Genomic DNA, 16250 nt, shown 5'->3' on the forward strand with positions numbered 1-16250 from the left:
TGAATCCACCTAGCCGCTCCATTGGCAAAGACTTGGAGATCTGCTCCTGTAAAGATTACAGCCTAGAACACCCTATGAGGCAGTTCTACTCTGTCACATAGTCAGTATGAGTCAAAAATCAACCTGATGTCACCTAACAACAATAGCAGGAGCTTGTTAGAAATGCAGAATGTCAGACCCCACCCCAGACTTCTGATTCAGAATCTGCATCTTAACAAGATCCCAAGGTGATTCGGGTGCATAGCAAAGTCTGCGAAGCACTGACCTAGAGAAATGGTGGGAAATTCTGGCAGGTGGTTACTGTTCTGAGTTGCCAAGGCGATAGCAATTAGACTTACCTGGGGTGCACGTGCGTACCAGAAATCTCCTGAATATTTTCTTCTGGGCATTATTGATAATATTAACTCATTTTAGGTTTTTTGGGGGGATTGTTTTTGTTGTTAATTGTAATGTCTATGAGAGCATTTACTGCGCATCCATTCTTGCACGAAGGAAGGAAAGAAACAATGAATCAATGATAGCTTTCTATTGTTGAGCAGGGCTTGGATTGAGTCCTACTTTGAGTCAGGACTTGATAAATGTAAAGTCTTTTGGGGGTGGAGGCTTGGACCATTGTATCATTAAAATAGAAACAGAGCTGTGTCATTGGTATTACATGATGATCAGATGATCAGGAGCCAACTTCTTAATAAGAACAGACAGCCTGTCACTGGAATCTTAAATAGAAGAGTTCAAGCACTTGTTCAACCCATTGCCATGGAGTTGGTTCCGACTCACAGCGACCGTATAGGACAGAGTAGGAATGCCCCATAGAGTTTCCAAGGCTGTAAATCTTTACAGAAGCCATCTGCCACATCTTTCTCCTGTAGAGCCTTCAGTTAGGAGCCAAGTGCAGTAACCACTGCATCACCATGGCTCCCTAACCACTTGTTTTCAGGTAGTTAATATATTTCCTCAATCTACTACTGAAAGAGAAGATTTGCTAACTACCATCTATGTTCTACTGGACTTACAGTAGCAGATGTTAGTGGTCACTTTAAGACCAATTTCTGGGGGCTTGGCTGCTAATCAAAAAGGCCAGCGGTTGGAATCCACCAACTGCTCCTTGGAAACCCTATGGGGCAGTTCTACTCTGTCCTGTACGGTCACTATGAGTAGGAATTGATTCAATGGCAACTAGTTTTTGTTTCTTTTTTATTATGATTCTTATTATTATTATCTCCTTTGGCTCCAGCTGCCCCTGTTCATCTTTAGTCAATCTACTTGGTTTTTACTTTTTGAAGATGTGTGTGTGTGTGTGTGTGTGTGTGTGCGTGCGCGCGTGTGTGTTAAGTATATGGCTTGGAAAAAAAATGGGTAAAAGAGAATGTTTGATGGGATTAATATCAAATAAATAGAAAATCAGTTTTTTAAAGAAGATGACTATTTAGAAAATAATTAACAATATGTAAAAAAAAAAAACAATATGTAGCTGCTATCATATGTATAATGTATCCCATGATACCAAAAGAAAAACCCTTCCTAATGTAATGAATATTAGTGCTTGAAAAGTCTTGCTCCCAGATATATATATTTTTGCATAAGAATTTTTCTTCAGAGTTTTTGCATTCACTGCTCAGAATCAATAATTCCTGATTGCAGTGTATTGTCACTATAAAGACTCTTTTTATTTCCCCCCTCTTAACTGCAGAAAAACATTTGATGTCCTGAAGGACATGAACCAGAAAACACTCTTGATGTCATGTTAATCTTCAAAACAGACCAATCTGGAATTATATTTTACTTAGGATAGCATAGGAAAACAAATATTAACAGAACGTAGTTCTCAAGCCTATTAATTTAATGTTCAATCCTCATTTCAAATTCCCCAGCCACAGAATTAATGATAATGGCAATAATTTTTTTAAAAAAATGCATGAATGAGCAATGTTTTAGTAATGAATTTAGTCTGTTAGTCTGAATTTTCTTAAAATCTACATTTATTATATTGTTTTTTCATTTTTATTTTTTGTTCATTTTGGTGAAAATTAGCTATTAAATAATCCCAGAAATTACTGTCTATCAGAGCACTGAAACATGATTAATATAAAAAGCATTATATAAGTCTTATTTCCCACAGACTTTTCAACCCCACTTACATTATCCAGAAATGAAAGCACATTACAATTTTCACTTACTCAGAGACTAATCATCCAGGTTGTGTTTACACAGACTCCTGGATCTTAATCTCCTCTTTGTTTCCATTTTTCTTAAATTTATTTCCAATCTATTTATTTCAATGCTTTGTCATAGATGAGAGAAGATAAAATAAATGTTGGTATTAGTAGCTCTCATTAAAAGGAGACACAAGGCAGAATAAGTAAATCAAGGTTTATTATTTTTCAGTTTTCAATGGTTTCCATTTTTCCATCACGTCTACTTAACATCATTGTGGAAACCTGGTGGGTATTTTAGGAGAATATATTTTTCAAAGTTTTTTTGTTGGATGATTTTTTTTTTAATTAAGTGTATATACGCATGATGCAGTGAGTAAACACTGTACTACTCAAGCAGTATTGGGTGTCTCCACAGGTACTACAATCAAATTCAATTCTTTTTTCTGAGTTACATATGAATTCAGTTGAATAACTGGTTATATAGCATTCGTTGTTCTAGTTATCAGCAACTTCCCCATTCGGTTTAGTTTAAAAAAAGAACTGAAAGGGGTGTATGTAAATACAGCCAACAGAATTACATGTTTGTAAGAATTCAGAAAAACAGGATACCTATACAGCAGACTAGAACACTGACAAAGGCTCACTTTGCCTTCTGAGCTTTTGAATCTCCTCCTGTTTTTAAAATTATCTATGTGGGTGCCTACAAAGTGCCAAAATAAATTGCTGGAAAGGAAAATAGTACCATTTATCTACATGAAACAAACAACTAGTTAAGCTAATTCATCGTCTAATTTGTGCAGTTGTAATGTCAGGGGTGGGCACGATCTGTACAAGTGCTAGTGGTATTACATTCCCCAGAGTATTCGTAAATAGTGTGTTTTGGTTTGCTTCATAGGTTTTTTTTGTTGTTGTTTATTAACATGTATGTGTGAACAGTATATAAAAATTCAGTCTGTTAAAAATTCTTGCCCAGTCAGAAGATATCCCCTGTGCATTAATTTTTTGTTTTGTTTCTTTTTCTAATACAATAATCAGAGATATTATTTTAAAATAGTATTTTAAATAAGCTAATTAAAGCAGGGGGCAGTTAGAACCACAAAATACACAAATGTAATAGTCACGATTTTTATTCTAATCCTAGCCAACAGGTTATAAACATATTTTTCCCTGACGTAACATTAAAAAAAAAAAAAAAAAAACTCTTACACCATAGCGTGTTAAAACAAAACCAAAAAAATAGGAATGAGATGAAAAGACAATTCAACAGCCTTGGTAGTTACAGACTGATAAAATCCCAAAAGGTTTTCATCTTTAAATTATTCAGGATGTCTGAATTTCTGCTGCCACAATATTTTTTTCTCAAGTGGAATAAAAATGGCCTTTTTGCGCACACAGATCTAGCCGTTCCCCGGATGGTTGGTTCTAGAAGCAACAGGCTTTTTCCCCTCTAAGAAGCAACAGTTAGGAACTCCAACAACTGGAAAACTGCTACCCACGCTGGTTACAAACAGCCAACAGAGTCCCAGCTATGATTTCAATCCATTTTGCAACAGCTTCAGAAAAGGGGGAGGAAACAAAAAAAAGAATGTTGACCCCTTTGAAATGAAAGGATTGCGCTGTTACTATCGCCCCCTGCCCCCTCTCACCGTCCCTGTAATCTTCAGGCTTTTTCCGCATGCTTAGGTTTCTGGAGCAGAGAAAAGCAATAACCCGACCTATTATGTTTCAACTTGCAAATGCAGCGAGACAAATCCATCGACCCCCACAGGGAACAATACAAATCTCGCCCAAAGCAGGCTTGAGCACTTTTCATATTAGCAAGTAGGGACTGTCTCAGGCTGTTACTCCTGCCACAACGGTGTGCTCAAGTCTGGAAACAGCGAGGGGACAATCTCTGAAACCCGGACTGTCTGCTTGGTGGCGGGGCCCCGTGGGGCCACGGGCTGCGGGGGCCGTGCCTGCGGAGGCGGCGGCAGCGGACCACCGTCCGGGGACCCCATTGCAGGCCGCCCTGTCGCCGGCAGATGGTGCCCTTCTCCTCTGAACACAAAAGGAAACCCGGCTAAAGTACCGCTCAGTCTCCTCCCCACCCGATCTGCCAGCGCGACAGTCACGGTCCTTCCCAAAATAGTGCGGAGCACGTCTCCTCCGGAACACCGCAGTGGCCCGTGTGTGTTGAAAATACAAAGCAGGGGGGCGACGGCTGTGTGTGCCGGAGTGGGGATCGCGCGCGAAGTGGCACCCCGGGGCCGGGGGCGAGGTGACCGCCAAGGAAACGCAGAGGGCATGGGGACCGGTCCATTTCGCATCTGCGTAAGCCCGGCCGCCGGGCCCAGAGCGAGGCCACTCACCATGTTCACTTCCGAGACCATGTCTATACTGGCGACATCGATCCGCATCCCGACGTCCACCGGGGGCCCTGCCGGGGAGGTTGAAGCATGATATGGACATATTCTCAGAGTGGCGGTGGGCTTGGGGAGGGGCAGGGGGCTTCCCTGCGCTCGCACCATTCCGTACCCACCCCCACCTCCGTACGGGGGACTGCCTGGGGAAACAGGTGTAGGCACACGAGTGATGCAGTGACTGTGCAGAGGGTGTGTCGGGCCGGGGAAGGTCGGCTCTGCCTGGGCTTCATCCACCTGCGGGTGGGGACCCGGGGTGCGTGTGTGTGTGCGTGTGTGTGTGTGTGTGTCCAGGTGAAGTACACGTTTACAAAAATGACATGTTTTCTTTTTTTTTTTTTTTCACATTTATCTTTGACAGAAAAGGAGAACTAGAGATGGGTTACAGGTTGAACAAAGATGAAGCATTACCTCCAAAGTCCGGCCGCAAGCGAATGTCATATCCTTTGAGCAATCTGTCCACTGTCTCTTTCACGTATGACATGTTGCTGGGCTCATTGGCGCTGAAGGGAAGAAGTAGGGACTGGATTCAGAATTAGCACAAACTGCTAGCAGACATAAAAACAGACAGGCACACCTACCCCCAAAAGACAAGATACATGATCTAGCAGGCATGTAAAAAGAAAAACACCAACGGGAAAAAAAAAAAAGATATTTAACAACAGCAGCTCACCTGTGTGCACAACAGACCATGGCAATCATCACAGGGAAAGAGAGAAGCCCCAAACTCTCTCGGTTTTGTACTGTCCACATTACTAACTCTGATTAAAAGAATTGCCTTTTCTGCGAAGATTCAAGGAATGCAACTTAGTCGGCGGCAGGGCAGTAATTCCCCGAATGGACCTGCGCATGCGCAGGGACTGATCACTACCAAAAGACACCTTGTGCCTTACAAACAATATTCCTAGTGGAACAGGCAACAGATTTCAATCCCTTTAAAGTTCCTGTTTGGCGTGCTCCGCGTCCTCCAGGCGATTGGAGACAACCTGCTGTTTCTATGCATGGGACCCTACGTGCATGTGTAGACGGAGCTTCCTTAGGGTATTGGAGGTTGCTGTGTTCATTTCCTTTCTGCCCTCAACCTGATTTTTTGTTTGTTTTTGTTGTTTGTTTGTTTTTTGTAAAAAACAAAAACGAAAAAAACCTCGGTTCCTAAGGATCTGGCAGAGGCTGCCTGTGATTGGCATCTTTCGTTGACAGTCACGGTGGTCCTAGAATAGGGAGGCTGGAGGCGGGCGGTTCTCTGGTTGCCTGTTGGGGGGAGGGGAGTGGAGGGGGACTAGCGAGAGCCAGACAAGAAAACAGTAAGGGGCAGAGGAAACTCAGGACGTATTTAGGAACTCCAAGAATCAGGTCCAGGTAGGAGATGTCAAGGACATCTGGCTTAGTGTTCTTTCTGTGGGAGAAGGAGGAGGGGCCGACTAACTTGTCCACTCATTCCCCCACCCTCCCTCCTTCCTCGCTGGTCTCTGTCAGAATGCGAGGTGAGAGGAGCAAGAGATGAAGTAGCAACCCTGAGTAGGCACTCCTTTTTCTAGGGCCACCCGCTGCAAATTCCACTTTTGTTCAGTTCAGTCCGTTCAATTCGATGGATATTATTGAGCGCATGCTAAGATGGAGTCACTGGAGTAGGAGGGAGTCACTGGAGTAGGAGTTTGTTCATAATATTAAATCTTTACTATGAAAAAAAAACTTTTTTTTTTTTTTTATGTTGTAGGCATTCTGGGACTCAGAGTTCTTGACCTGGAGAAATTCACAAACTCATCGGGGAGAAAGAAACAAATATAAGTAAATTTAACATAACTCTAGGTAGTTTACATGGTAACAGAAAGCTTGACAATTCTACCAGGGAGAGTCAGAGATGGTTTCCAGCGAAGGAGAAACTTAAAGGAGCAGAAACTTTTTGCCAGAGGAGAGAGGGAAGGGCATTTCAGAAAGTAGGAACAGCATGTGCCAAATTCTAGAGCCTTCAAAGAATATAGTCTACTTGGGTAACTGAATCCAGAAATGACTGGTCAAATTATAAAGTGAGGGAGGTAGGAATGGTGGTAATGGGTTCCACAAACTGACAGATGAGTGGTGGCCTTATGAGGTAGGTATGCTATAATTAATTCTATTTTACAGATGAGGAAACTGAGAGACTGAAAGTTCACGTAACTTGTCCAAAGTCAAACAATTAAAAAATGAGACAGAATTCAAACTCAGGTTTGTGTATAATGACAGTTAATACTCTTTACCATTACCAATAATCATGAAAAAATGTTGCCACCATAAAATGCTTGTTCAGTTTCTATTGAGAATGATATGCTTTTCCTATGTAATTAAATGCATTTGGGGTTTATCCTGTGTTATGAATTACCTACATTTTGAACAAGCTCAGTTTGGATGGAGGATTGTCTTTTAAGCACAGCTGGCATATACCCCCCAAGTAAAGCCTTTCAAAGGGGTGCTCTGCAAACTGGAAGTGCATGTTGGGCTGTGGCCTCTGGGTAGGACAAAACTAAGGCTGGTATTAGTGACATTGTTTTAGAGCATCATTTAAAAAGTATTGCCATTCATGAGTTTGTTAATTTGAGGTAAAGATCATCATTGTTGTCGTTAGGTGCCATCAACTCAATTCCTAACAAGCCCTTCTAGTCCGAGTTTGTTAGAAAGTTACTTTAAAATTATCATTAGTGCTGAATTTTATTGAAACTTTTATCAATGTTGATTGAGATAATAATATACATTTTTCTCTTTAATCTGTTATATATTATTTTCTGATATATGATTGTCTTTTCATTCTTGCAGTTAAACTTAGTATGATGCATTGTTTTTATGTTCTACTTTTTTCTTGTTTGGAAAATCAAAATGCTTTTTTTTTTAACTCTTTGATAAGTCCTCCCATACTTTGACAGTTACTTTAATACTTTCATAAATCCTTTCCAATTCAAATATCCCATCTGTGTTTATAACTTGGTCTTGGTTATGAGGAGTAGGGTATTAGTTTTTGCTCTGTTCTTAATGTCCTTACTAAAGGTAAATCTAAGATATCAATTGAGCGGTTACATACATGGTACTGAAGCCAAAAGACACTTAAGGTTTGCAAATTTAGATTTGGTAAACTTGAGCCTACAGGTGGTAATTGAAAATAAGGTATAGATAACTCTATGGAGATAATATAGAGTGAGGATAGAAAAGGGCATAAAACTCAAGTTTGTGGATCTATAGTATTTAATAGCCATATATATGATGATGAGTTTATAAATAAGACAGTAAACAAAAGGCCAGGGAGTTAAAAGGACTTAGAAGAATGAGGAGTAAAAAATAGTGTGTTTTAAGGAAAGCTAGGTTAATAAAGTTAACAGTGTTGAGTGCTACGAGAGTTTAAGAGTGAGGAGAAATAGAAAATGACTATTAGATTTGAGGAAACACCCATTATATATGTGTCAACTTGCCTAGGCTATGAGTCTCAGCAGTTTAGCAGACACTTGATGGGTTGGTCTTCCATGATGTAATATAATGTAATTATATTCCGTGATGTGATCAGCCAATCACTTGAAAGGGGAGTTCCCTTGAGGGTGTGGCCTGCCTCCAGTATATAAATGGATGTTCTGGCAAAGCTTACTCTCTCTTGACCCTGCCATCTTCTTGACTACTGACCTCCAGTTCCTGGGACTTAAGCCTGCAGAAATCTCTGACCTGCCGATTTTGGATTCGTCAGCCCCTACAATTCTATAACTCAGCAGAGGGCTCCGGTTGGCCACCTGACCTATGGACTTGAGACTTGCCAGCCTACACAATTGGGTGAGCCATTTCCTTGAAGTATATCTCTCAATCTTTCCCTCTCTCTCTCTCTATATATATATATTACTGCTATTAGGTGCCATCGAGTTGGTTACAACTCATAGTGACCCAATGTACAAAAGAACAAAACACTGCCCTGTCCTGCTTCATCCTCACGATTGTTATGCTTGAGCCCATTGTTGCAGCCACTGTGTCGATTCATCTCATTGAAGGTTTTCCTCTTTTTCGCTGACCATCTACGTTACCAAACATGATGTCCTTCTCCAGGGACTGGTCTCTCCTAGTAACATGTCCAAAGTATGTGAGAAGAAGTTCTCACCATCCTTGCTTCTAAGGAGCATTCTGGCTATACTTCTTCTAAGACAGATTTGTTCGTTCTTCTGGCAGTCCATGGTATATTATATATTTTCGCCAATACCATAATTCAAAAGCATCAATCCTTCTTCAGTCTTCCTTATTCATTGTCCAGCTTTCACGTGCATATGAGGGGATTGAAAATGCTGTGGCTTGGGTCAGGTGCACCTTTTTCCTCAAAGTGATATCTTAGCTTTTCAAAACTTTTACGAGGCCTTTTGCAGCAAATTTGCCCAGTGCAACGCGTCATTTGATTTCCTGACTGCTTCTTCCATGATGTTGATTGTGGATCCAAATAAAATGAAATCCTTGACAACTTCAGTCTTTTCTCCGTTTATCATTATGTTGCTTTTTGGTCCAGTTATGAGGGTTTTTGTTTTCTTTATGTTGAGGTGTAATCCATACAGAAGGCTGTGGTCTTTGATCTTCATCAGTAAGTGTTTCAGGTCCTCCTCACTTTCAGCAAGCAAGGTGTGTCATCTGCATATTGCAGGTTGTTAATGAGTCTTCCACCAATCCTGATGCCATGTTCTTCTTCATATAGTCCAGCTTCTCGGATTATTTGCTCGGCATATAGATTGAATAAGTATGGTGAAAGGATACAACCCTGACACACATCGTTCTTTATTTTAAATCATGTAATATCCACTTATTCTGTTTGAATGACTGCCTCTTGGGCAAAGTACAGATTCTTCATGAGCACAATTAAGTGTTCCGGAATTACCATTCTTTGCAATGTTATCCATAATTTGTTATGACCCATATAGTCAAATGCCTTTGTGTAGTCAGTGAAACACAGAAAAATATCTCCTGGTATTCTCTGCTTTCAGCCAGGATCCATCTGACATCAGTAATGATGTCTCTTGTTCCAGGTCCTCTTCTGAATCCAGCTTGAGTTTCTAGCAGTTCCCTGTTGATGTATAGCTGCAACCACTTTTGAATGATCTTCAGCAAATTTTAGTTGTGTGTGACATTAATGATATTGTTCGATAATTTTCACGTTCTTTTGGATCACCTTTCTTTGGTAAGACACAAATATGGATCACATCCCATCAGTTGGCCATGTAGTTGTCTTCCAAATTTCTTGGCATAGATGAGTGAGCACTTCTGGTGCTGCATATATTTGTTGAAACATCTCAGTTGGTATTCCATCAATTCCTGGAACCTTGTTTCTCACTAGTGCCTGCACTGCAGCTTGGACCTCTTCCTTCAGTACCATCAGTTCTGGATCATATTCTACCTCCTGAAATGATTGAATGTCAACCAATTCTTACACATGCATACACATATATGTGTGTGTGAGTGTGTGTGTATGTATATATTAGATACACGCATATATATGTATATATATATAGAAACAGGTATCCCCTGCTTTATGAAAGTTTCCTTTATGCCACTTCACTTTTACAAAAGACCTACGTTAATACCTGTTTTCACTACCAGAAAGAAATCTGAAGAGGATTTTTGCTTTAAGGAAAAAAGGTGAAGAGTGGAAATAGCATTCAGCATTTGTTTTGTAGCAAGCTGTTAAAGAGGCAATGCACACACCAAGCAGCAACAGCAGCATTACCAAGCTCCTTCCCCAGGAACTACACTCATCATCTCAGCATCATATCATTCCTCCTCTTTCTATATTGAGGTTTTATTTTTTGAGTCTGGGAACACTCAAAAATTTTTCCCTTAATGGCAATTGCTTCCTCAGTTTACACCATTTAGGCTTACTAGAAGTTTCACAGGAACACTCTACTTTTGGATAGTGGGGGAAACCAGTGTGTGTGTGTGTGTGTGTGTGTGTGTGTGTAAACTTGTAAAAGCTGGAACCCATGTAAAGTAGAAACCTGTCAAAGAAGGGAAATATTTTCCACTAATACAGCACAATAGGAAAGTTGTAAAACTGCACGCTATCAAAGGTAGAAAACTTTCGAGACCTGGGAAAACAAAGCAGTCCCCTCGAGTTCTGGCAATCACAGATTTCGCTGTACGTAGACCAAGAGGCAGCCGTTCAAACAGAAAAGGGGATACTGTGTGGTTTAAAGTCAGGAAAGGTATGCATCAGGGTTGTAGCCTTTTACCATACTTATTCAATCTGTATGCTGAGCAAATAACCCAAGCTGGACAATAGGAAGAAGAATGGGGCATCAGGATTGGAGAAAGACTCATTAACAACCTCCTATATGCAGATGAGGAAACCCTGGTGGCGTAGTGATTAAGTGCTACGGCTGCTAACCAAAGGGTGGGCAGTTCAAATCCACCAGGCACTCCTTGGAAACTCTACGGGACGGTTCTTCTCTGTCCTATAGGGTCACTATGAGTTGGAATCGACTCAACGGCACTAGGTTTTTTTTTTTTTTTTATATATATGCAGATGACACAAGCTTGCTTGCTGAAAGTGAAGAGGACTTGAAGCATTTGCTGATGAAGACCAAAGACTACAGCCTTCAGTATGGGTTATACTTCAACATAAAGAAAACAAAAATCCTCACAACAGAACCAATAAGCAACATCATGATAAACGGAGAAAAGTTGGAAGTCTTTAAGGATTTCATTTTACTTGGATCCACAATTAACACCCATGGAAGCAGCAGTCAAGAAATAAACAAGCAATTTGCATTGGGCAAAGCTGATACAAAAGACCTCTTTAAAGTGTTAAAAAGAAAACATGTCACTTTAAGGACTAAGGTGCTCCTGACCCAAGCCATGGTGCTTTCAATCACCTCCTATGCACGTGAAAGCTGGGCAATGAATAAGGAACACTCAAGAATTGACAGTTTTGAATTATGATGTTGGGCGAAGAGTATTGACTACACCACGGACTGCCAAAAGAACAAACATGTCTGTCTTGGAAGATGTACAGCCAGAATGCTCCTTAGAAGCAAGGATGGTGAGACTTCATCTCACTTACTTTGGACATGTTATCAGGAGGAACCAGTCCCTGGAGAAGGACATCATGCTTGGTAAAGTAGAGGGCCAGCAAAAAAGAGGAAGACCTTAACAAGATGTATTGACACAGTGGCTACAACAATGGGCTGAAGCATAACAACGATTGTGGGGAGGATGCAGGACCAGGCAGTGTTTCATGTTGTTGTACACAGGGTCACTAAGAGTCAGAACTGACTTGACGGCACCTAACAACAACAATATATGTGTGTGTATATACATATATATATATACACACACACACACACACACACATATATACTCATAGACTTATACATACATATATATGTGTATATATATATACATATATATACACACATATACGCATATATGCATATACACATTTTATACACACACACACATCACTGGTTTTGCTCCTCTAGAGAACCCAGACTAAGATAATATTCCTAAATTGTGATATCCTTGCCAGTTTCACCTTTAGGAAAAGGAAATAGAACCGCACCATCCAAATACTGATGAAATAGTCCAAACAGGTCTTTTTCCAACAGTGATTCTTCCACCTTGAAAAGCAACATACGAAGCTTTGGAATGTGGTTTCTGGCTTGAATCTATGCTAAAGTGAGGTCTCAGCATAAAGGCTTTTGTCACTGAGATGAAAAAACAACAAACGGTCTCAAAGAACTAGTTAGAAAGTGTTGCCATTATTTGCCTTGATTTGTAAAGATTTGTCTGCTGTTTATTAATGTACTGTATAAGCAATGGACATGCATGGACTAATTTTTTAACAATTTTACTCCCTATGATTAATGAGAGACTGCATGGAGGCTTTTCTATTCGTTCTCACATCCCCTTTACATCTTTATTTGTTCATTCCATTATTTATTTATTCATTCACAGATATTAATATGGGTCTTCTATCTGTTGATAATTTTCCCTTCCTCTCTTTGCCCACTGGTAACCATCAAATAATTTTTTTTTCCTCTGTGTGTAAACCTTTTCTTGTTTCTTTATAATAGTGATCTCATATATTTGTCCTTTCGTGATTGACTTATTTCCCTCAGCGTAATGTTCTTCAAATTCATCCATGTTGTGAGATGTTTCAACAATTCGTCATAATTCTTTACCGTTGCATAGTCTTCCACTGTGTGCATGTACCACAGTTTGTTAATCCATTCATCTGTTGATAGACACTTAACGTTGTTTCCATCTTTTTGCCATTGTGAGTAATGCTGCAATGAATATGAGTGTGCAAATGTCTATTCGTATCATGGCTCTTATTTCTTTAGTGTATGTGCCTAGGAATAGCATTGCTGGGTCATACAGTATTTCTATTTCTAGCACTTAAGGAAGTGCTCTGGTTTCCCATAGTGGCTGTACCATTTTGCATTCCCACCAGCAGTGTACAAGAGCTCCAATGTCTCCACAACCTCTCCAACATTTGTTTTTTTCTGGTTTTTGGATTAGTGCCAATAATGTCAGTGTGAGATGGTATCTCATTGTAGTTTTGGCTAATGGCTAATGATCACCAGCATTTCTTCATGTGTTTGTTTGCCATCTGCAGGTCTTCTTTGGTGAAGTGTCTGTTTATATCTTTTGCCCATTTCTTAATTGGATTGTTTGTTGTTGAGGTATTGATGTATTCTATAAATTTTAGAGATTAGACCCGTGAGTTGGATATGTTGTACTGAGTTGTTCCCTGCCCTCCCCCCCCCCCCCCACCAGCCTATAGTGGTTAAGAGCTCAGCTACTAACCAAAAGGTTGGCAGTTCAAATCCACCAGCCACTCCTTGAAAACCCTATGGGGTAGTTCTGCTCTGTCTTATAGGGTTGCTATGAGTTGGAATCAACTTGATGGCGACAGGTTGTGTTCTTTTTTTGGGGGGGGGTTATATTTTTACTCTTTTGGAGAAGTCTTTTGATGAGCATAAGTGTTTAATTTTTAGGAGGTTCTGTTTATCTAGTTCATCTTCTGCAGTGTGTGCATTTTTTGTTTGGTATTCTACTTATGCTGTATATTAGGGCCTCTAGCATTGTCCCTATTTTTCTTCCATGATCTTTATAACTTTAGGTTTTATATTTAGGCCTTCGATCCATTTTGAGTTAGTTTTTGTGTATAGTGTGAGTTATGGGTCCTGTTTCATTATTTTACAAACAGATATCCAGTTTTGCCAGCAGCATTTGTTAGACTGTCTTTTCCCCATTCAGTGGACTTCGGCCCTTTGTCAAAGATCAGCTGCTGTAAGTGAGTGGATTTACTTCTGGGTTTTCAGTTGTGTTCCATTGGTCTACGTGTCTGTAACTATACCAGTACCAGGCTGTTTTGACTATGGTGGCTGTATAGTACATTCTGAAATCAGGTAGTGTGAGGCCTCCTACTTTGTTTTTCTTATTCAATAATGCTTTACTTATCTGGGGCCTCTTTCCATTCCACATGAAGTTGGTGATTACTTTTTCCATCTCGTTAAAGAATGCTATTGGAATTTGGATTCTTTATTGAATACACATTTTGAGCTCCTACAATATGCCATGTCCTCTCTATGCTATCAGAGGCACTTTTCTGGGAGGTCACAGTCTAGCAGGAAGAGCACATATCTCACTAACTATAGAAAAATGAGAAAAGTATACAAGTAAACGTATTAACCAAATGCTGTAGTAACTGGAGCATTAGGAAGAACTCTCCCTTAAGCTTACAAGGATGAGATGGGCAGAGACACACCTTGGATAAAGGATGCAACACTTGAAAAGCTTTCTCCTGGCTTATACAGGAAATGGGAGTAGTTCCATGTGAATTAAATATCTGATACATGGTAATAGAGAAGAGGTTCAGTGAAGGCAAAAAACTGGAATGACAGAAGGAAGGTATATGGCTGTGGCTCCCTACATTCCAAGGTTGAGGCTATGATCTTCAACCAAACATGAACTAGGCTGTAAAAGCCAAAAAAAAAATAATAATAATTAAAAAAAATAATAAAATAAAATAATAAGAGACTAGAAAATACTACTTTCACACTTTGCCCTGTGAAAATTCACATTCCTGAGTATTGAGTGAAAAACAATTATTTCTATCATTTTTTTCTTTCTCGTTTAAATTCTTCTGTTTTAATAATTACTTAATAAAATTTTTAGAAAACTATAATAATCAGCTGAATTGATTGCTAAAGTGATATAGTGACAATTGGTGAATTATAGAAATGCTTAATAATTTTTTGAACAAAATTAAAGTCAAATCCAGAAATACTCTTTAGCTTCCTCTTGGTAACAAAATGTCTATTATGCAGATAACTAATGAAAAAAATTATTTTCCCTGGTTTAAGTGAGGGGAGAATATGTTTTTCAGCTAGGTGCTAAAATGTTCAATCTGCTAATATAGGGGAAAAAGTCCAACTTTTAGTAAAGAACATGCACTATTTTAAAAGCATTTGCCAAGACTACCATATTTAGTAGTCTTTTTAGATTGGAGGAAGGAATAATGAGGTATTTGGAAAGATTGATGGTATGGACTTAAGTGACTCTGTAATTTATTAGCCTGCAAGTCATGCAGTTTGTATGTATCTCTGTGTAACTCAGATTCAAAATGAGTGTTGGGCCAGATTGTTAAATTTCCTGTCAATGGTAACATTGAAAAAACATAAAGCATTATTTGGTATCATCAGGGGAAGGTATTATGACCTGTGAATATCTGGAACTTATTGTTGTCAGCTGCCATAGAGTCTGCACCAGAATCATGGTGACCCCATGCACAGTGGGATAGAACCACTGTACGCCATAGGTTTTTTTTTTTTTTAATAAAAATTAGCTTTTTTTTAATAATTTTTATTGTGCTTTAAGTGAAAGTTTACAAATCAAGCCAGCCTCTCACACAAAAACTTATATACACTTGCTAAAAAAAACATACACCTTCCTACATACTCCCAATTACTCTCCCCCTAATGAGACAGCCCGCTCTCTCCCTCCACTCTCTCTTTTTGTGCCCATTTCACCAGCTTCTAACCCCCTCTACCCTTTCATCTCACCTCCAGGCAAGAGATGCCAGCGTAGTCTCAAGTGTCCACCTGATCCAAGAAGCTCACTCCTCACCAGCATCCCCCTCCAACCCATTCTCCAGTCCAATCCATGTCTGAAGAGTTGGCTTCGGGAACAGTTCCTGTCCTGGGCCAACAGAAGGTCTGGGGGCCATGACCACCAGGGTCCTTCCAGTCTCAGTCAGTCTGGTCTTTTTGTAAGAATTTGGGATCTGCATCCCACTGCTCTCCTGCTTCCTCAAGGGTTCTCTGTTGTATTCCCTGTCAAGGCAGTCATCGGTTGTAGCCAGGCACCATAGAGTTCTTCTGGTCTCAGGATGATGTAGTCTCTGGTTCATGTGCCCCTTTCTATCTCTTGGGCTCATAATTACCTTCTGTCCTTAGTGTTCTTCATTCTCCTTTGATCGAGATGGGTTGAGACTAATTGATGCATCTTAGATGGCTGCTTGCTAGCGTTTAAGACCCCAGATGCCACTCTTCAAAGTGGGATGCAGAATGTGTGCTGAATAGATTTTATTATGCCAGTTGACTTAGATGTCCCCTGAAACCATGGTCCCTAAACCCCTGCCCCTGCTACACTGGCCTTCGAAGCATTCAGTTTATTCAGGAAACTTATTTGCTTTTGGTTTAGT

At 40.0% G+C, this 16250-nt stretch overlaps 1 protein-coding gene across 1 annotated transcript in view; it reads right to left on the minus strand.

The window, feature by feature from the left end:
- GABRB1 (gamma-aminobutyric acid type A receptor subunit beta1) overlaps nucleotides 1–5384 on the minus strand; it is a 511452-nt gene extending 506068 nt beyond the window's left edge. The window contains exons 1-3 of the mRNA XM_049886310.1: nucleotides 5232–5384; nucleotides 4970–5061; nucleotides 4508–4575 (exon numbers count right to left, since the gene is read on the minus strand). Of these exons, the coding sequence (XP_049742267.1) occupies nucleotides 4508–4575; nucleotides 4970–5061; nucleotides 5232–5311 (240 nt within the window). The 5' untranslated portion in view covers nucleotides 5312–5384. The remainder of the gene's footprint in view (nucleotides 1–4507; nucleotides 4576–4969; nucleotides 5062–5231) is intronic.
- Between the last annotated feature and the right edge of the window lie 10866 nt (nucleotides 5385–16250).

This window comes from Elephas maximus, chromosome 5 (assembly GCF_024166365.1).
Source record: "Elephas maximus indicus isolate mEleMax1 chromosome 5, mEleMax1 primary haplotype, whole genome shotgun sequence".
NCBI lineage: Eukaryota > Metazoa > Chordata > Mammalia > Proboscidea > Elephantidae > Elephas > Elephas maximus.